The 22,980-nt window shown below is 35.5% G+C and overlaps 1 protein-coding gene across 14 annotated transcripts in view; it reads right to left on the bottom strand.

Annotated features, from left to right (window-relative positions):
* Nucleotides 1–22,980, bottom strand: part of ROBO2 (roundabout guidance receptor 2) — a 1,624,218-nt gene that overhangs the window by 73,889 nt on the left and 1,527,349 nt on the right. For all 14 annotated transcript variants that reach the window (XM_034656798.1, XM_034656814.1, XM_034656802.1 and 11 more), the window contains 6 exons: nucleotides 18,925–19,006; nucleotides 18,345–18,507; nucleotides 16,600–16,766; nucleotides 12,437–12,558; nucleotides 4,607–4,838; nucleotides 1,568–1,692 (listed from right to left, as the gene is read on the bottom strand). In XM_034656798.1, coding sequence (XP_034512689.1) covers nucleotides 1,568–1,692; nucleotides 4,607–4,838; nucleotides 12,437–12,558; nucleotides 16,600–16,766; nucleotides 18,345–18,507; nucleotides 18,925–19,006 — 891 coding nt within the window. The remainder of the gene's footprint in view (nucleotides 1–1,567; nucleotides 1,693–4,606; nucleotides 4,839–12,436; nucleotides 12,559–16,599; nucleotides 16,767–18,344; nucleotides 18,508–18,924; nucleotides 19,007–22,980) is intronic.

Here is a 22,980-nt window from a genome sequence, read left to right as displayed (position 1 = left end):
TACTAATGTAGGAATATTTAGGCCTAACCAAAATATACACTTTGTTACCAAAATAAGGCACTCTCATATGAGTGCAAAAGTTTGCAACTTATGACAAAAAATTACCATGTTATAATCAAAATTGGTATTTCAATAAATGGAAGTTCAAGATATTTAGTTCCAAATGATACAAAAGTAAAATCCTAACCTTATTAAAATACACAGACCAGAATAGATCGCTCTTTGCTATTAAAACAATGTGCCCTAATCCTTGTAAAATTTATGCATATACATATATAATATTTATACATAATTGTGATACTGTAAAACATTTATTCTTATACTTCTTGCACATGTTTCTTTATAAAGTGATGGGGATAATTTTAGAGTAAGTGCTTGTGCACATTGTTTCAGTGTTAATCATTCATTAATATAAAAAATTCTAATTTTATTTTTTCTTATAAATAACGTGATTCAATCTGCAATGCTTTCAGTGCAATTATTCGGCTTCATTTTACATACCAACTCTAAACTTTTAGGGCGAGATGGGCTGTCTATTTTCTATTCTAATAGATCTATCGAGCATGTTTTAGAATTCCACATACATTTACTAATAGCAAAATCATAGTTTTGAATTTTTATAAAATTTAATGAGGGGTTTTACTATCATATGTGGTCTAATCACATCACAGCTAATCAGAATCTTATCTTATTTCCCAAAGTTAGACATCTTCTGTCTCTTAAACATCAGAGGATGGCAAGGAAACAATGGATCTATAGTTTCTAAACAGCAACAAAATTACCATTTGAAAAATGAGATAATGAACTATTTTCGTAAGTAAGCTTTTCCATAATTTATTTTTTCAATGGCACCCCTTTCTCAAGTAAAATCTTTTACAAAACCTCAATAAATTGACCAAAGCAGAACTTAAGAGTGGGAGTTGGTGCTTCCCACCCTCCTATCCCCACCCCAACTCTCTAAACCTTGGAAGCATCTTTTCATGAGACCACAGTTTCAAAATACCCCTGTTAAGGTCCCTCACACAGAAATTTAATAACAATGATAGAGGACGTTTCTGGGATGAGGGCTTCACGAACTACTCTGTACCAGATCTCTCTGAATCTCTGAGTTTCTGGAACCACGTTCTACAAAAACCAAAAACAAAAAAAACAAAAAAAAAAAACCCACAACCCCCCCCACCACCACACACACACAAAACAAAAACATGTCACTGTTATGGTTTACTTGTCCAAGTGAGTTTTTGTTATCTGTGTCTTGGAGTTAGGTTCCAATCCCCTATGCCTTTGTTTCTTTACCTGTCACACAAGGATATAAAAATTACTTTACACTCAGACTCAAGAAGAGGGCTTCTGAACTAATAAAGCATTGAACTTTGCATTGGAATCCGGGGATGTACTGTATGGTGACTAACATAATATAATAATAATAATAAAAAAATACAAACATTAAAAAAAAAAAGAAAAAAAAAAGAAGAAGAGGGCTTCTGGAGATGAGCTTCATGCATGTGGCCCTGAGACTTCTCTGGGAAGCTTTTCCGTGAGCCTTGCTTCTCCACCCAGGCCCTACCTTGTATTCTTGGATGATTCCATTCTGATGATCTGGAGGAGGAGGATCCCAGGAAACGCTGATACTTGTGCTATTGTGGCTTCCAACTGTCAGCACAGTGACAGATTGTGGAGGGGCACTTGGGGCTGCAGAGGAAGCAATTAGGATAAACACAAACTGTAGGTCTTGATGGGCATTAATACTGCTTATAGAATATGAATATAAAGACAAGAAGCAAGAGGTCTGGTTTCCAATCGTTCCGGATTTGCACGTAGTGTTCAACAGGGACAGTTTTCTAAAAAAATGTCCTTGAAATATAATGGATGGATTTAAAGCAAACACAACAGCTGTGCTAATATGTGCTCAATAATAAATTTAACAGCTAACATGCTAATGAGTGTTTTCTATATGCCCAGCACTGAACTAAGTGTCATATTTAATGAGCACACTAACCTCAAGAAGTAAAAACAACTCTAACAACTCTTATCTCAAATTTACAGAAAAGGAAGAAGACAACTGTAAGCGAGTTATCCAAGTCAAACACCAAGACAGAATTTGAACCCAGGTATGTCTGGCTCTAGAACTTTGATCCATTTGACTCCAACAGGCAGGCTCTCTTTCTGAAAAAACACTCCGACCAAAAGTATTCTGAGAGAATGTATTGCAAATTTTCATCAACCATTATCTCTGAGTGGTGTCATTAATAATATTATTTTTTGTTTTGTTTTGTGTTTAATAAATAAAAACAGAAACGCAGCAATAAATTTCACCAACACACACAAAAAAATACTTTTTTTGTATCGGGGAAAATAGTTGACTTATACATTGACATAATTTAAGACTTAAAACTCATTTTATATTGATGGGGAAGAAACTCTGAAGTCATAAATGAAAACAGTTTATGTTGGGTTGAGTGTGAAATGGATAGATTTTAATTTCCTACAGTCCCCATCCTTTATGGTTTCTCCTATAACTAATTATAATCACACTGAGAAAAGATGAGTGAGAAAAAATTTCTGATTTTAGACTGCAGCATCTGCTCTCCAGTCTCTCTGAGAGCTGAAAAATACTAATTTTACAGGAAAATTTATCAATTCTCCTTAAATCTCTGAGTAGGAAAAACAAAACGAAATACCAGTTGAAACAAAACTCAAAGAATTTGTGGTACTAAAGGATTTTTATGTAAAAGGATCAATGCTTTTATGGCTCTATACAGTTTAGCCCTTTGAACATATGTATGCTTGAGTGGTAAAAGATATTTTAAAAGCCTATCAATTAAGTCTCCCATGTTTCATAAATTTGTCACTGAGGTATGCCCATACATGCACTGAGATATAGGATATATACAGACATGTTAGCACAATATTACTCTGTGCTATTCCTCTGATAGTATTCTGATAATATTGCTACAAAATATGGCACGATGACATAAATCTAAACACATCTTCACCAGTTTTGTAGTTATTAAGTAGATTGTATTGAAAAATAGCACTTGAAAACTGGTTTCTCATTTGCCCTGCTGCTGGCTTGGAGAGAACACCATGCCTGCTTCCTGACAGGTCAATAATTCCAGTGCTCAGCTTCTTCTACAGTGTGGAGGAACCCAAATCACTGCTCATCATTCCCACACACAGCCCAGCTGAGTTCCATTTGTTACCTTCAGAAGGTCACATAAACTGTAAATGAGCTCAACCGAACGGTGAGAGAAGTCTAATCCAGAGGAAAAGTCCAACTTCAGTGAAATTCATTTTTGGAAGTGTGCTTCAAATGTAGCATTCTATATTAAATTCACCCACTCCACTCATTAGTACCACACATTTTCAACATAAAGTAAAATTTAATGGTGGATGAAGATATTATTAGTAATTTTTAGTAATTTTTTCTTTACATATCCTAAAAGTTGATTAACGTCTTTAATGATACGTACTTCCTGTTTGTGCCCATGTATCACAGCATAAACCAGTGTGGACATAACATTTTCACTGTGATGCTGATTATAGGATATGTGCAACATAAAAGCTCTTTTGTCAAACACGGACATCTATGGTAGCATAAGCAACCTATATACATTTTCTTAAGATTGCCCTCATATTGATTTATGAAAAAGGGCTTTTTTTTTTTCTAGGAGCTGTGTAAATAAAATTAGTAGAAAAGCAGAAAAGGGGGGGTTATTACACTTGGCATCTGACTTTTTGTACTTTGATAATACCATTTATTATAAGCCTCAGTTTAGTGAAGGAGACACTAGTACAGGGATTGGTTCAAATCTACATTAATTTCATGTCCATCACAAATTGACTTTAAAGTATCTGTGTGCAAGAAAGTTTCCAAATGGGGGTGGGGGAAAAATGTCACTAATAAGAATGTTGTTGCAAATGTGTAAGTGGCCTTCTGATTAGAAATTATGAGTCAGACTGGCAGAGCCCACAGGGAAGGAAGCTAATAAAAGAAAATGTCATGCTTTACTACATCAAAAACAGGAAAGTGACAATGAACAGCCTGCATTCTTGAGTTTCCAGTAATCTGTCCCTATTTAATGAAGCCAAGAGAACTCAATCCATGTTAAGAAAAGAAAATGGGAAAATATTGTAATCAAATTCCAGCGTACTGGTAAAATTTGGAACAAATGTTCACTTAAGAAAAAAATCCTATTACTTGAATGTCATTTTTTTTAAAGTTCTCAGATTCTATGAGATTCTTGGAATAAAATGAGAAAATGCCATTTCCTGAATTCACTTTTTATATTCTCTCTTGCTATTCCTCTAAGGTAGATGATAAGCTAGAACTTCAACAGAAATTGTCTTGGGATGCCTGGGTGGCTCAGCTGGTTAAGCAGCTGCCTTCAGCTTGGGTCATGAGCCTAGCATCCTGGGATTGAGTCCTGCATCAGGCTCCTTGCTCAGCAGGGAATCTGCTTCTCCCTCTGCCTGCCATTCCCCCTGCTTGTGCACACTCTCTCTTCTCTCTCTGGTTAAAAAAAAATAAAATTAAAAAAAAAAAAAAAGAAATTGTCTTCATTATGGTTTAAGTTTGGCTTTTGTTAGAAATCTGAATACTGACCTTCTTCAGTAGTACGAACTATTTTAGATTCACTGTCCATTCCTTGGAACTCATTAAAATATGGTCGAACTTTAATTTCATAAGTCACCCCCTTTTTCAGGTTGACTAAGACAGCACTTCGCTCAGTTGGAACTTTGGCATCTAAATTCTGCCATGTTGATGTCACCTGCAGGCCTGAAGTCTGACGATACATCACTCGGTAGCCTTGAATAAACTGGGGTTGGCGATCAACCTGAAAAACACAGCAAAAAGCTTTTGAAACTAAATGGAAATATTTTAGACATGACAATGAAACCATCCATCCTCATTTCTCTTGTCCCTGTTTCAGTCTTCGTCAACTATCACTTGTGTGATGCCATTGCTTTGTAATTCATCTCCCTGCTTCTAATATCCAAGTCCAATTCTGAGTTCACATTGCCCCTAAGTTATGATTTCCAAAATGAAGAGCGGGCCAAATCTCTCTCTTGCTTAAAATACTCCATAGTATCTAGGATGCTTACTTAATTAATTCAAATTCCTTAAAATAGCACAAAGGCCTGACAGGCCTAGACCTGCCAATTTGTCTAGCTTCATTTCTCATCACCCTTTTCCTATATTCAACAGTTCCTATTTTTATGGTTGGATATGTAATGTGTTATTGTTCGGGAATTTCCATTCTTATCTTTTGTCCATTCATTAATACCTTCACTCACTCCAATCAATTTTTGAGTTCCTACTAATCAAGTTACTGGTCAAGTAACATCCCTAACTAATATCCATAAACAAATGTTATGAATGAGATGGACAAGGAGCTAAGGAAGCCTGGAGGGGAGAGGAAGTTGACAGAATCAGGAAGGGGAGAAAGCATTTCCCCAAAAAAAGAACAAGTGCTGAGATTTGCAAGGAGAGTAGGATCATTTATCTCGGAGGAAGAAGTGTAGAAACAGCCCATATAAAATTCCCACGCCTGAAGGAAGTGTATAAGAAGACGAGGAGCTGTGAAGTTAGAGCATCTATTTTAAAGGCATTTGAAAAGCTTATACCCACTAGCAAATATTAAATGAAAGACATTAATTTATCAGTTTCTGGCTCTTTTAAGAGTCCCACTATTGGCACAATTTCACAATTTTCTTGATTCTTTCACTCATTTAAAGGTATGGAGGATAAGCAGCTGTTTTAATGAAAATCAGATTTTGAATCTGAAGACTCATATCAAATAAAAATGTTAAAATGTTATTTTGTTCATTCATAATAATTACATGAAGACTGAATATATAAAAAATGCAAGCTAAAAATAAAACATGTCCTTATACATTTATTGAACAATCTCTACTAGAGTTCCACCTTGTTTCATTTTCAGGGAGAAAAGGATTTTTAACTTTTAATAATTTTGTAATGTCTTGCCATTTTTCTAGAATTGGTTGACTTAAAAAAATAACTATCACAGAAAGTTCTTCAATTAATTTTCCATATATTGTAGCTTAATAGCCATATTCTAAGAAGCCTTTAACTTGACAAATTTCACTGTAAAATACAGTGTAAAATTTAATGAGAAGAGATGGCAAAACCTCATTTTGGGAAGGTTGAGGAGAGAAGAAACAGAGAAGGAGATGATGAAAATCGTTATTTCAACTTCTTAAAAATTTCTCTATCCAACTGTTAGCACATTGTGAATAAAAAGTATTGTCTCATGTATTAGCTTCTTTTTTTAAAAGATTTATTTACTTATTTTAGAGAGTGAGGGAGAGAGCATGCATACATGAGTGGGGGCAGGGCCAGAGGAAGAGGAAGAAAGAAACTCCAAGCAGACTCTGCACTGAGCATGGAGACCGATGCAGGGCTTGATCCCATGACCCTGAGATCAAGACTGGAGTGGAAATCAAGAGCTAGACACTCATCCAACTGAGCCACCCAGGTGCCCCAGTCCCACGTATTAACTTCTAACCTTTATTCTATAGTTGCAGCATTTAAAAATTATTTTAAGTGGGAGCAGAAAATTAAAAAAAACAAAAAACCCAGAAACTCAATCAAAAGACAGTGGCATGAAGGGACATTTTTCTATATTTAGAATGTCCAAGCGAGAGAGTCCCTGAAGCTGGTGGGCCTGAGCACATGTGTTTCTATGTATAGCTCATTCCAGCTTCGCAGACGAGTCTTAACAACTAAGAATTCCTTCATCCACCTGACAGCATTCTTACCCTCAAAGATTGGTGGAATTAGCGCTACACTTGTACGAGGTTCTGTCAAGGGAAGGTTGGCCCAGCTCTGCTGCCAAAGCTCGTGATCTCTGAATCCTCATCCATGCTACCAGCTTGTGTTTGTACCAACACATGTGGTTTTTGAAAAGCAGTTCTTCTGACAATTACAAAGCAAGGCAACTCAAAAGCAAAAAGTTAAATTTATGAGAGCCAAAGAGAGATGCCTTTAATCAAAACTGTCAATGTTCAAAAATTCCTTGCAGCATATGTTAAAACAACATGAAGCTGGCATTTTACAAACTTCTCTGCATTCGCTTTAAGTGAATTTATATACTGAAAGACATAACTCACAATAATAGCTTGTTAATACTGAAAGAAGCAAGCTGTGTTTTTAAGAAGAACATTAAGCAGCTGTTTCCAGATGAAGAGAGTCTGTAAATCAGGGTAAATTGGTTTTATCCATGTTTGGTTTTCATTAATTAAGTGTTTTAGGGACTTTATGAAGCTAATGTTTACTACACAACATTGCCTTGCTCACTTCATTGTACACTGCTTTCAACCAGTATATTCTAATGGCTTACTTAATAACTAAATAGTTTAACTTGATTTTGTGCCGTTGCAGTACATTCTTTTTCAGAAGAAAATTTGTTGTTACAGGTGGAAGCAAAAATGAAAATGCTGAACATTACCTTTAAAAAAAATAGGTGGGATTTTTATTGGATATGTGTTCTACACCACTGATTTGTAGAGCACATTTTGACAGGTGGTCATTTTCAAGTTAAACCACATGCTTGTTACTAGTTTTATTAACATCCTGTTTATAAGAAGGAGGATTTTCTTTAGTGTCGATTATAATCAGTCTGGCCACAAATCCATGGGTTTGTAGAATTTTTTAAAAAATTTCGTATTTTCTGAAATATGAAAAAATAACTGTTGTCTTAAGGAAAAGAGTGAAATGATGAAGCAAGTTTCCATCGTCCAGTCATAAGGTCCCAACTGAGTTACCACTCAGCCTTTTAAATTTTCTCAGTCTCTGTTTTCTCAATTCACCCAATAATATTCATATTACAAGGGCCTGGATACAATTAAGCAATGGTTATAAGTTAAAGAACTTTGCAAGTTTCAGGGATGCACAATGATAAAGCATCATTGTTAGGTAAGGGATGCACTTTAAAAAAGGGGTCCATATGTGACCTGAGGGTAGTGCATTACAACATGCACTACCGTTCCATTAAAACCACATTCCATCAAAATGTGTAAGTGCTTACCATCATCTTTTCTATTAAAAAAAAATCCATTTAAACTGAAAACTCAAAGTGAATTTTATCTGTTGCGCTTAGCCTGCTAAGGACTGATCTGAATGAAGCTGGGTTCTGAAATTCTAGTTTGTCAATGCACACTTTCAATTTCAACAGCTGTGATGTTTAAGGGGCAAAGGATCTGTGATTCTTTTTGTCCTTGAACAAAAACGATCCCACCTGCACTACAATAACCATTGTTTTTTTAGAATAACTGCTTTTTAAAAAAAAAATAAGAGATTTATTGCTATTTTCTTTGTGAAACAGTCATTCCTTATCATGTTTGGCCACCGTTGTTATAAGGGCAGTCACTTTTAGAAAGCGGCCGTGGCTAACTTTTGTTACTTTAAGATTAGCCTTGGTAAACCACTTCAGCTGGCCCCAAGTCCAACTACATAGGCTGGGGAATATATTTCTCTCCTCCAATAACACATCTGTAACCAAACACTAACAATGTAATACTTTAAAGAACACACACGTTTAGCAAGTTGAAAATATGGCATGGAAATAAAGCGTTTGGTTATAATTTCTTTAGCAACCGACCACAGCCCCAGTCCAATTTTATTTCACTAAATTGACCTCTCAAACACATTCTTAGTTTCAGGTGTAACTACAAATTCATGGGGAACAACACCCTGTGATATAATTGAACACTTTCTTTTTAAAAACAAAAATACAAATGTATAAAAATATTGATCATTCAAAACTGTTATTGAAAGGGTATTTTATAATAGATGCTCTGCTCAGAAAAAACAAAAATGAAAAACATGGACTCCAGACTCACAGAACTCAAGCTCATGAGAGAGAGAGATATGCAAACTAATAATGACAAGCTTTGTGGGATACAGAGATGAATATGACAAGGTTCCTCTCCTGGAAGAACTCCCAGACTGCAAACCTGCAATTTTGATCTAATTTGATTTATTCTTTTAAACTCAGTGACTTTTTAAGTGATTAACTTCATAAACATAATGACTTTGATTCTTACCCAAATAATTTCCACATTTAGAATCAGCTTAAAAGGCCCCTTCAAAACTCCCAACAGAGCAGAGAAGACTTTTCAATTGAGAGTGAGGAAAAATCTGCTATGAAAAATACAATTATTTCCATGGATTTGCTAGTTTTATATTTGGTCAAAGTTACAGAGAAATGGAAGAGGCAAGGCAGATAATACCCCTGCTGTGCCAAGGGAAAAATGATGAGGTTATTATGTGCCCTCCATGGGAAAAGAAGAATGGAAATCATTATATAGAGAAAACAGAATTAAGCTAAGCAAAACAACATTAAAAATGAAATCAGAAACAATGTAATTTTAAATAATTACTCTTAAAATATTATAAACTCAGTCTTATTTATGTTGAAATATTATCCAATTTTGTACTCCTAGGTCAAAATTTTGATCAAGTGGTCTGGTTTAAGAAGTAACAAAATGCCCCATCCAGGATCCTATGCCAAATCACCCTTAAAATACATTCCTTTCAATTAAATATTTGTCTAAGTTTAAGTAAAAAACACAAAACACAGATTTAAAGTAAATAAGTTCTAATCCTATCTTTACCTCTAAAGTAGGTGTAGAATATTGGAAACATCGTTCAACCTGAATACATTGGCTTCCTTTTATAAAATTACAGAATTAAACAGCCTTAAACATTATTTTAGGTTCTCCTATTCTAATATGATAATGCCTTTACATTTCCACATATAGATAAAAATGAGTGGTGATGCCTTTTCTGGTACCTGAGGATAAAGTTAATCACTTCTTTGATTGAAACCTCTCTCTATAGGGTATATATATGTCTGTTACAGTTCTTATCCCTGTGTACTGTCATTGAGAATTTCCATGTGTCTCTCAAATAGATTTATGTCTCTTTATGTAGTTCTCCACAATTAGAACAAAACTGGTCCATGAAAATGCTTGTTGAATTGGATTTGTTCAATGAATTTATTATTGAAAGGACACGGGGATAATTCTCTTTCATTGCATTTTACACTTCAAATATAATTAATTAGGGGCCCCTGGGTGGCTCAGCCATTAAGCATCTGCCTTCGGCTCAGTCATGATCCCAGGGTCCTGGGATCGAGCCCCGCATCAGGCTAGCTGCTCTGCTCGGTAGGAAGCCTGCTTCTCCCTCTCATACTCCCCTTGCTTATGTTCCCTCTCTTGCTGTTTCTGTCAAATAAATAAATAAGATCTTAAGAAAAAAATATATAATTAATTAAGAACTGGTGAAAAGTAACCAATTTTCCTTTCTCAACTTCCTTTGTTGATGGAGTTGATAAATGGTAATTTTCCAAAAGAAACTTGGACTTTAGGGACACCTGGGTGGCTCAGTCACTTAAGCGTCTGCCTTCGGCTCAGGTCATGATCCTAGGGTTCTGGGACTGAGTCCCACATCAGGCTCTTTGCTCAGCAGGGAGCCTTCTTCTCCCTCTGCCTGCCACCCTGCTTGTGCTCTCTCTCTCTTTGATAAATAAATAAATAAAATCTTAAAAAAAAAAAAAAAGAAACTTGGCCTCTAAAAGCAGAAGGTGAGAATCCAATTTCTCACTTAGTCATTCTTCTACTATAACAAAACAACAATAAAAACAATAGGGACATGATTATAAATATTTTCCCATTAATATTATAATTAAAGTAAAAGATTTCCTAGGTATCCCTAACTCAAATATCCATTACTTATACAATGTACAAGATCTATCACATAAAAAGAGGGCTTAACAAAGGATTTTTAGAGGTTATAATAGAGAAATTTTAGATATAAATGAGAGGTTGGCACTAGCTATACTACGCATGCGGAAGAACATTACCTAGCTCTTCTCAAAACATCGACACACACATAGACACAAGTGTTAGTATCCCCTAATGTGGCTGTTTCTATGCTATTTGTTGTTTTCACTGCAGTGGCTATCAATTGATCAAAACATTTTGCATTTTGATATAACAGTGGGCAGGTTGACATTTAATAATGCGTGGAATTGAATAGTCTCAGCATATATTAAAATATCAATGTATTTCTTAAAATCCATTAGTTTTTTTACTATATAACTCAAATTATTAAAATTATATGCATGTTTTGGTGCTATTACATGAGATACAGCTAAAGGAATGTACAGATGATTTATTTAAATTCAGAAGAAAACCTTGTCAAATTTAATTTTTTTGTGCTTCAAGTGATACCATTAAGAAAGTAAAAACTAACCCACAGAGTGAGAGAAAATATTTACAAATCATATATCTGATAAGGAGTTTGTATCCACAATATATTAAAAAAACCCTTAAGTCTATAATAAGGACAAACAAACCCAACTTAAAATGAGCAAAGAATTTGAATAAAAATTTCTCTAAAGAAGACATACAAATGCTCAAGCACATGAAACAATGGAAAATATCATTAGTCATTAAAGAAATGCAAATCAAAACCACAAGGATATACCACTCCACACCCACTAGAATGGTTAGAGTCAAAAAGAGGATAACAAGTGTTGAGGAGGATGTGAGAGAATCTGGCAAGGATGTGGAAGAAACTGGAAGTTTCAAATATTGCTGGTGGAAACAAAATGGTAGAACCATTTGGGAAAACATTTTGGCAGTTTATCCTAATGTTTGAGAGTTATCATTGTACTCAGCAAATCCTAGGTAGATACCAGGAAAAATGAACACATCTGTCAAGTTGTTCTCAAATGTTCATGGCCCCCTCATTCATGTTAGCCACAAATGAAAACAACTGAAAAGTGCATCAGCTGATGAAAAACCAGAGGACATCATATATCTGTATGATGGAATGCGATTCAGTAATAGAAAGCAACAAAGTACTGATAGATACTACTACATGGTTGGACCTCAGAAACATTATACGGAGTGAGAGAAGCCAAACACAAAAGACCACCTATTGCATGATTTCATTCATAGCAAAAGAATAGACAAATCTATTTCAACAGAAAGTGGATTAGTGGGTGCAAAGGGCTAAAGTAGGGGGACTGGAGGAGGAACACTGCTAATGAACACAGGGTTACATTTTCAGGTGATGAAATGTTCTAAAATCAGATTCTAATGATGATTGTGCAATTCTATAAATATACCAAAAACGGAGTTGTACATTCTAACTCTGATATGTTAACTATCTCTCAATTAGAGCTGTTAAAAAAATAAGAAAATGAAACATGTCATAGTTCTATTGCAATCAATTTTTATTCTACCCTTTTATTCTATGTAATATTTTTCTTTTTAGTCTATGATTACACCTTGTTTTAAATGGTGAGGGTTTCTATTACTATTTGTTTGTGGATTTACTTTTTTGTTTGTTTTCTTAAAGGAATAAAAGAAACTGTCATTAATACTGCCTTTGGAAACTTACCGTCCATGTGACTTGAACAGTGGTGGGAGTCAGCACAACTGGAGTATGAAGACGGACAAGGACATCTCCTAGTTCTTTCTGTACTTGTCTATGGTCCACTCCTTGTGCTGGTGGGCTGATGTCTACAGAGATAACCATTCCCAATATTTAAAAATTCCTAGTAAAATTCCAGTGTATATTATACAAGCCATTACTATTAGATCATTAGAAATAACGGCAGGGCAAAAAACTAAAATCCTTTGTGACAAAAAGCATTAAGGCATATTTATATACATACCATCCATGCTAGGACCTCATTTGAGAGATGATATTTATCTTTACTAAAATAATATTAATAAAAGTGTTTGTAATCTCTCACTCCCTTCTATTTCATTGTTGTCGAAGATCTATTACTTGCTTATTAAAGAAAAAAGTATGTGCCACAAGACTTCTCTAGAAACATCAGTTTCCTATAGATGTTGGCACATGGAAGGCCTTTCCCGAGTAGTTAATGGAGCTATATCTGAAAACTGCTGTTTAGGATTTTGTTTAGTCCCTTGTTCCAATTGGTAGATTGTGTGTTCTTACTCCTTGACTTATTCCAGACTGGAAGCATGGAAAAGAAATAATCAGGGAGACTGGGAAGTGAATTATGTCACTAAAGGTAAACAAAGTGAGGGAAAGAAGGGGAAAAAGCCCCCCAAATTCACAAAAATACTATTGACTGAAAAATTTAGGATACTGATAAAATGCTCTAAAGTAAGCAATTTTGAGCAGTGTCTGCTTCAGTGTCTGACCAAAAAAAAAAAATAATAATAATTAGGCTGTTTTTTGGAAACGACTGGGGGAAAGTGAGAAGGAGAAAGAACTGCAATATTTAGAATGATATACTCTCAGCCCCATACATTGCTCAGCTGGCCCAGTATTCACCATTCACATAATACTAGTCTGTTGTTCCATATAATGGTTTATGTTCTGTGTGCCCATTAAGGGAAAAAAAAAAAAGAGAAATTTATAGACTTCCAAGTTCATGAAATTGATATCAAATATTGAATTTCACACAAACTCAAATCAACTACTTTAACTGGTGCACTGTAATATTAAGTTAATTTTTTTTCCTTCCAACTATCTTTTAAGAAAGGAAGTCTAATTTAAAATAATTGATTTTCTTAATCCTGTTTTCTCCTATTTTCTCAGGCCACAGTGCAACACTCTGGCAAAAATATTTGTAAGTGCGTATCTCAGCCATAACTTAAATTGGATGCACTAACAAAGTGGGACATAAATAGAGAAGTTGGGTTGAGGGATGGGCAAAATGGGTGAAGGGGGGTGAGAGATACAGTCATCCTGTTATGGAATGAATAAGTCACTAGAAGAAAAGCCACAGCATAGGGAATATAGTCAATAACATCATAATAGCATAGTATGGTGACAGACGGTAGCTACACTTGTGGTGAGCATAGCGTAATGTATAGAGAAGTTGAATCACCGTGTTATATGCCTGAAACGAATGTAACAGCATGTGTCAACTACACCAAAAAAAAAAATTGAAAAAAATATAAAATTCTCAAGGACCTTAGCATGACGTGGGAGAATGCATAAAATATAAATTTGGCATTACATTACAGTATATAATGAAAGTGTTGCTTTTACTTAGTATTTGGAATTTATATCACCAATTTATAAATTTGATTTTGAGTAAGATAGCAGGATTAAAATACCTTAAATCTCTTCTATTTGAGATATACCGATTTGAGTAATGCACAAACTTATCTCATGACTCAGGATATATATTTGCTGTTGTTACTTGGAAAATGTATAATGTAAGCAATTAAAAAGATGAGTGAAAAAACTGGGACATAAATAATTGGGAACTATGCTTTGGTGATCCCCACCCCCCAGTTCTATCATTCTTCATCCTTAACATAAATAGCAGAGCTATTTTACTTGATCTAGAAAAAAATATTATTAATATTATGTGAATAATATCAACCTTTTTTGACACATCTATGGTCTACCGTGATGTTGATGCTACAAGTATTGGTGTCTTCCTAAAATAAAAGATTTCTAAATTCTATGATACTTAATATCTTTCCAAATAAGACCTCACACAGCAGAGTGCTCTTTGAAAAGAAGTGCTTTGCAGAATGCAAAGCTGCTGAAAGTATGGTGTCAAAAAATGATCCTGACATTCAGACACAAAACATGAGTTTTCCTATTAAATATCCGTTTAGAGAACATAAGTCTTTTGCTCTATACAGTCTCTCAGCTGGAACAAGCCAGATCACAAACAACTTTTCATTAATCTTTTTTGACCTTTTCACCGAGAAGTTATTTTATGAGTCAAGATTTAGTGACTGGCAGAGTTACTGAATGATCAAGGAGGTCTGCCGGATATAATCACACCCAAAGTCTTCCCCACTCTGTTATCTTCCGTCTTCCATTACAGCTATGCACAAACACTGACTGCTTCTGTCTACACTGGTAAAAATGATCTTGGTCCTCTGATTTCTTGAGTTAAAGCCATATACATCTTCAAGTCCCATAATTTAATTTACTCATTAAATTCAGACACAGTAAAAGCGACCAGATTCAAGCAAGGTAAAATATAACCAGTTTCAGATCTTCAAATTCCTTGTTGTACGTTTTCTTTCTCTGGAGACAGGTTCTTTACCTACAGGCCCTTTATCACCGTGGAAAATTAATCACATTACTGCTTAGAGAACAATAGCAAAGTGGCGTTCCCTCCTCCCCTGACTGTCATCATGTCAGCAACGTTCCAAAATCACGTGGTGACTATTTCACTGGATTCCTTTAAGGCACCCTTCTCTGCTATAATAGCATACTAGTTACTATCACTGAACTACATTGTAATTATAATAATATTTTTATGGCTGTATGGTGCTTTTCATTGCATAAAAATACTACTTTGAATTATATCTTGTTCAAAGCCTTTTACAAATAAGAAATAATTAACCCTTTCTCAAGAACTCTGTGGGAAGTCGGTTGTAACATATAATAAAGCCACAATGTCTATTTTATTAATTCCCTCCATCTACTAGCAGGAAGGGAAATTATAATGCAGCATCCGGTATTAACCCCTCGACTTCAGTGACTTCTTAATTTGAAGATGCAGGCTACTAAAGATGAGAAGAAAAATCTTCAATTTTGAAATGATAATATTCTGGGTGTTTAAACTTTTATTTAAATCCCAGTTAGGTAACATGCAGTGTAATGCTAGTTTCAAGTGTACAATTTAGTGATTCCACAGTTCCATACATCACCCGGTGCTTATCAAAGCAAGTGCGCTCCTTAATCCCCAACACGGATTCCACCCATCCCCCACTTCCTCCCTTCTGGTGACCATCAGTTTGTTCTCTAAGTGAAGAGTCTGTTTCTTGATCTCTCTCTTCCCTTTTTTACTCGTTTGTTTTGTTTCTTAATTTTTTTTTTTTTAGTTAGTCAAAAGAATTGTATACCTCAGGAAGAAAGCTTGATTTACTCCTTTCTGAAACAAATTCCTCCTTTAAACATCTGGTTTGATTAAAACACACACACACACAACAACAACAACAACAACAACAAAACACACACACACCGTAGATATGCTAGTCAGACTTGAGCAGAAGCCTCTCCTTGAGAGCACCTTTACTCAGACTGCTGGGCTGCACCCCCAGAGCTTTGGAGCTGGGGCCTGAGAGTCTGATTTTCTAAGCTGGTCCTTGGTGATGCAGATGCTGTCCCCGGGAGCTCCACCTGGAGACCCACTGCCCTATACAAATAGAATTCTTGGACAACAGGAGTAATTTTGATTATCCCTATCTGGGTATTGTATCCATTAAAGGTCACTTCTTGCATTTGTATAATTAATTTCAAAGAAGGAGACAAGTTTCCTCCTTTTGAAATATAGTAAAGACCTAACTTAGTTGATTTACTCTGTAAATGTAACCAGTTATTTTGTTCATTTATTTATTTTTTTACTAAACAGACCCTGGAAGCTCCCAGAGGACACATTCACTAAGGTGAACAACAAGTTCCCTTTTCTTTCCCTGGATCAGGTCTAATGAATCATTGTAACAAGTGATGCAGACACATTTATCTTTGCTCCTGCAATCCCTTTGTTCTTAAAGGTCTGCTGAATGCCTCCTTCCAGAACCAGTCATGTTCACAGCTATTGAAATTACCTTGTGTGCGCACAGGATCTGACATGGGGCTTGGGTCACTGAGACCCTGGGGGTTGATCGCTCTGACCATGAATAAATAGATCGTATTGGGCCGCAATCCTCTCACTGTGTAGAGTGTGGTCTTTACGTGGTTTGCCACCGTCTGCCAGCTATTGCTCACCGATTGGCTGAAACAGGAACGGAACTTTCACTTAAAGAACAGTCATAAAGGTGTCGGTAATGGAGTTGGGTATCAATGACAAAAGTTAATGGCTGAAAATTAAACACACACACGCACAACACTTGAAGTGTTAAGCCCAATAAATGAAACATTTGGATGATTTCGGTTTATTCAACAACAAAGCCGAGCCCACCTAACGGAAGTGCCATGCACAACAAAATTAAACTCAGCCCAGGAGATGTGACAGCCCGTTGCTAATGCACAGCAGCCCACTAAATGAATACCTGTAAAAGGAACAGAGGCCAAGATCACAACATCAAGTTTATACAATAAATATGGTCCTCGTAAATGTATATATATACCTTGAAAAGAATTAACCTGTAGAAAGAATAAATGGACTACAGAGTAAATTATGCCAATACATTTTCCTGTTACAAGGTGTGTTTTCTTTTGCATCAATTCCACATGCAATATTATAATAGAGCCTTCTAAAACTACATATCTGTAAAAGAAGAAAGGAAGCATGTAAGGAATATTTTCCTTTGGTCACATTTTTAATAAAACTGTACATTACATAATATGTGATTTCTCATCTCCAAATGGTGAAGTACCTCTGAATCTAGATGTGGAAACCCCTTAACAGCAACTAGAGATGGGATGCCCATTTAGAAAACTTTGTCTAAGGTCAAATGTTGCTTTTGTTCATAAGGAGGAGAAAATGTGATTTTTCAGGGCTGGCCGTTTGCTTTTCAAAAGTTCTTATACATTGAAGCATGAAAATTACAGAAATGCTGTCTTTTGAAAGTTGGAAATGATGTATTTGTTGATTGTTACCTTAAATAGATTAGGGAAGCCTAAAATGAAAGTAATGGTTTGTCCTAATGCTTAAAAATGACAGTGGCTACTGCTATCTTTATAATGGCAAATAAAAGCACATTGAAACCATATGAACTTCATTTTCCCATTTGTGTAAGCATTTTATCAAATTCTCACAATGACTTTATTATGACATTTGCTAATTTATAGTCTATATCCTCATATTGATGACGATTTTTTCAATTAACAATTGGATATGGTTTTTCCTTTCAGCAACCAAAAGTGCATGGAATCAATTCCTTAACTGTAGCTTTTCATTTTTTTCTTAGGCATACCCAATAGCTGTATTAAAATATATAGCACAAAAGCAGTGGAATTATTTTAAGTTCCAGGGTTCCATGCCTCAAAAAACAATGCAGAACTTAAAAAGTGCCTTGCCTAATTAAATTATTTTCTGCCTAGTTCTAAGGACGAAATTCTCATCTTACATCTTTATGATGGTCAGGGTAAAGAAAGGAGCTAAGTGATTAGGTCATGAACTAGATCCTCATAGACTTAGGCGTGGGTAATACATATTTAATCCTATAATCAAGCTATAAGTGAAAAATAAAAAACCTAGAGTCTATTCTTGAATAAAATCAGATAAATACTTAAAGTGCACTGTTAAACATGTTCTTAAGATAAACCAGCAGGATAGCTCACGTGAGATTTTAGGATATAGGAGCTAAAGGAACAACCCAATGGAGAAAAAAAAGGAACTGTCCCATACCTGAAAGCCTCAATGATATATGCACTTGCTGGAAGGGCTCCAGGGGTACCTGGTTGCCAGGACAAAGTGACAGTGTTCTTAGTAACATCAGTGACCTGTGGTTTGGATGGTGGCCCTGGCAGGTCACTTAAGTCATAATTTTTACTGATTGTTGCTCCAGATTCTACGGAGGACAAACAGAAAATGCTTCAGTCCTGATTGCATAAGATGCCATAACACTTAAAAGAAGGAAAATAGTGTATTAAAGAAGTTGACCTAGACAATGAGCAATTCATCTTCACAAATCAAAAGTATGTAAATGAATATTTGCTTTTCCTACATGTTACTAAATGTTTACTCTCATGCAAGATCACTAGAATTGCTTGCTTGTCAGGTAGAAGAAATAAATTTATCAAGGACAAATGTATCAAATTGCATATATGCAATGTTATGTGGAGAAATTAAAAAGTGCCATATGACTTAGTTTTTGCATTCCATGAATTTAAAATCTTGATCTCTCGTTCAATTGTTATTTGATGATGAGCGAACCACTGAAATGGGCTCAAGATTTCTTCTGTTGAGATAATTCCCAAGGACTCACCTGTCACATCGAGCACAGCACTCCATGAAGTCTCCCCACTTGAACTTGTAGCCACACAAGTATAAGTACCAGTATCAGAAATCTAGTGTGCAAGGAAGGGAGAGAATTCAATTATTTTAATTAATTTGTAGAGTAATTACTCAATCTCAAGGAGGTAATATTTAATTTCTTAAAATCTGATGTATCATTTGGCTGTTCAAATTGTTCATTAGATTCTATCATGTCCACACAAAATATTAAAATCAACTCATATAATATTATTTTACTCATAACAGGAATTCAATGATTTTTTTATTATATTTCTACAAATAATGTTATTTGTCTGATAAACTCTATTTATCTGTTCCTCTTGCCTCCATGGTAATACCTTCATCGTTGTATAAATCCAATTTATGATGGGCCTTCGCTGTGTCATAATTACATATGGACAACTCAGGACAGGATTTTTAAGAATCCTATAAATATTCAGAGATCAGTAATGCAAAACTGTCCCTTCCACCTTCAATACAGTATATTTCAATGGATAAAATGTACTCAGGAGTAAATAACCACTGAGATAACAGGGGGCTGACTTTTTTTTTTTTTTAAGACATGGAGAAAAGTGAAGGAAAAAAAACCCTAAATCTCTCCCTTTAAATAAATTAGTATTCACTTATATTTAAACTTGAGTAGTGTGACAGAGAATGAAATAAAATTATATCATAAACAAACACACAAACCATGTCTATGGAATCACTGCAAGCTGGAAGGGGCCATGCAAATAACCTCATGCAAACGTGAAAGGCATACATTCTGTGATTATACTTTGGCAAAAGGTGCAAATCAATAAAAAAATGTATGTCCAAAATCTTACTTGCGGTTGAGTCCTATGGGCCTAGAGTATAAACCTATTTATGTACATTAGTTTAGAGGTGAGGCTGGGAAGAGACATGGATGACCAAACTGAATAAGGCAAGTCACGTGATGCAAAACTAAAATTCTGTGATGAACATGAGTCTAACTGTTGATGAAATATGAGGGTTCCTGGAGGAGCGTGTCTGCTGGGTCCACAGTGTAACTGTACTGATGACTCCAGCTTCCACACCTGAGTCTCAGGTAAGTCATTAGTGTGTGAATGTTACTGCTGTGGCACCATTTTAATTGATTTTAAATGTCATTACGTACTTTAACTCGAGTTTCAAACTGCTCTGGCACATGGTCTCTGCCATGTTATCTTCCTACGATTGTCTTCTATTATACAGCGGGATGATGGGGGATAGCCACTGTAAAAAGAGCCATTCTTTCAAATGTGGCTGTGCACTCATTATAGTCATTAGAAATCTCTCCATTTAAGAAGCATCACTCACAAACTAAATATAATGAGCCCAGGTTGGACTTTAATACGACGTTCATTTGAATATGGTCTGTGAAAGAGTAAAGAATTTGCATTTTATTATAGCTGTTGAACTAAAATGTAGCACTTGTTATTATGTGCAGATGCTGAAAGAAGTTATGTAGGTAATGCTTCTTAACTGCATCTCCTTGTCATTGAGCAGAGACACAGTCTGACATTAGCTGTGGTAGGTAGGTTTTAATGAGTATTGGAATATTCTACTTCTCAAAAGATACAGATTCAGTTTCCAATTAGCTGGACTATGAGAACACAGTGTTCATCACATTATTCCCCCCACCCCCGTCCTTGCATTATGTACCAAAAAAAAAAAAAAAAAAAAAAAAAAAAAAAACCAAAAACGTAAAGAATAAAGAAGGAAGAAGGAAAGAAATAGTGAGACACAAAGGAATATGACCTATAGAAACCCTCTCTTGACTATATGAGTGAGGTGGTGTAAAAGCATCTTTATCTCCCTTTAAAGACAGTCATCTAACAGGAAAAGAACAACATTTTCATACTGGAGTTTATCAAAAGCCATATCAAAAGCTGAAGTATTGTTGCTAAAACTCACTCTTCAATCACCATCATCATCACTACATTCATTCTTATTCTTTTAACTTTAAATAATTTCTTTTCGGGTCATGAGTGCTTTATCTCTCTTCTGTCCTTCTCCTTTTATCCTTAACCAAGTGCTTTAAAAAGAGATTAATGTGCCGGCACACTCCATCACCTGCTTTTCTCCTTGTGTGGTTGGCTGCTGACGAGCCCCCAGGAGCTTGCGTCTGAGAGAGACACCTCAGAAGCCTGACACGGGGCTTGAAGTTTGTTTGACATCATCAAGCACCCACCTTTAATTGCTTCTTTCAAACACTACTGGGGATCTTGACTATTCAAGCACACCCTTTAATTCAGCGGAACAGTGAAAATGCATTAACCTCCATGGCCCAAGTCTGCCTTTACCCCAAAGAGAGAGGTGAAAGTGTTTACTCAAGGAGAGTTGGCATTAATTTTTTAATAACTCCCATTTGTTCAAAGAAGGTTAACAATTAATTTAGAATCAATAAATAGGCTAAAATCTGTATCAATTTCTGTCTTTTAACCAAATTTGACAGCATTTTTTTCTACTTAAAGCAATAATTAATGCCTCTGTTTCAGAATTAAAATAAAAAAATATATATTAATTTTATTAACAAATACACAAATTGAAAAAGGCTTGCGTGCTTTGAGTGTGCATGTACATACTACAAAAAAAGTCCTTCCTTTTTTTAAATGTCTGGGTGATACACTGACAAATACCAAATAAACATGTGATTATAATTATATTTGTATTTTAAGAGAAGAGATAACCCATGTTGTAATCAGTTGAAAATACATGTAATGAAAAATATTTTAGCTTCCTCCCTGGCTTCTGGATAGGAAAATTAAACATCGTTTTTCTGGGGTTTTTTTGTTTTGTTTTATCTTATCTTGGCTCCCAATTTCTTTATTTTATTTTATTTTATTTTATTTTATTTTATTTTATTTTATTTTATTTTTTATTTTTTATTTGACAGAGATAGAGACAGCCAGCGAGAGAGGGAACACAAGCAGGGGGAGTGGGAGAGGAAAGCAGGCTCATAGCGGAGGAGCCTGATGTGGGGCTCGATCCCATAACGCCGGGATCACGCCCTGAGCTGAAGGCAGACGCTTAACCGCTGTGCCACCCAGGTGCCCCTTGGCTCCCAATTTCTACCTAGATAACAGACTCTACTAATTATTCTTCCACCAAATCATTTTTGTTAATTTTTCTTCAGGCACTGTATCAAACATTTTAATTCTGGCTCTCATTACCAATCTTTTGACTATTCTAGCAAACTCTTCAGTTTTAGCATAGTGATTGCCACATGGAGGGGAGGCTCTGTACATTTTGTTGAATGAAGTGAATATACTTGTAGAGGGCAGGTGGTTCCCGTCTGGTATTCTCACATTGTATAATCAATCCCTCACCTTGAACATGTGTGGGACCTGTTGACTTGCTTCTGGCCAACAGAATATGGCAAGGGTGACAGAATGTCACGCTTGTGATTATGTTACATGAGATTGTAATGCCTGCCTTGTCAGGAGACTCCCTTTCTCATTGACTTTGAGGAAGCAAGTAGCCATAATGGGAATATCAATATGGCAAGGAACTATAGGCAACCTTCAGTCAACAGCAAACAAGACGCTGAGGTAATCAGTATGATAGCCATAAGGAACTGATTGCTGCCAGCAATCATGTCGTTCAGAAGCAAATCTATCTCCATTCAATCTTCAGATGAGACCACAACCCTGATACCCGATTGCCCCTTTGTGAGACCCAGAAGAGGAAGACCCAGTTAAGTCATGCCTAGGCTCCCAAGCTTACAGAAACTATAAATTAATAAATGTACGTTGCTTTAAGCCTCTAAGTGTTTGCTAATATTGTTAAATAGCAATAGATGGCTAATACAATATTCAGAAATAGGCATTTGAATTGCTTCTGAAGTAAGTTTAATTTGTTAAATTGGCAGGAATGGTTGCTGTCTTCTGTTAAAAGAACAGCAATGACTTGTTCTTGCCTACAGGTTTAAATCTAAACTCCACAGCAACTAAACCTAAAATGTAAGATCTTCCACCAACTAACCAAATCTACCTTTTATGTACTCAATCTTATCTCTTTAGTTTTT

The sequence above is a fragment of the Ailuropoda melanoleuca genome, chromosome 1 (assembly GCF_002007445.2).
Source record: "Ailuropoda melanoleuca isolate Jingjing chromosome 1, ASM200744v2, whole genome shotgun sequence".
In the NCBI taxonomy this organism is placed as follows: Eukaryota; Metazoa; Chordata; class Mammalia; order Carnivora; family Ursidae; genus Ailuropoda; species Ailuropoda melanoleuca.
The sequence above is the reverse complement of the archived record's forward strand: the minus strand, read 5'-3'. Positions and strand labels throughout refer to the sequence as shown.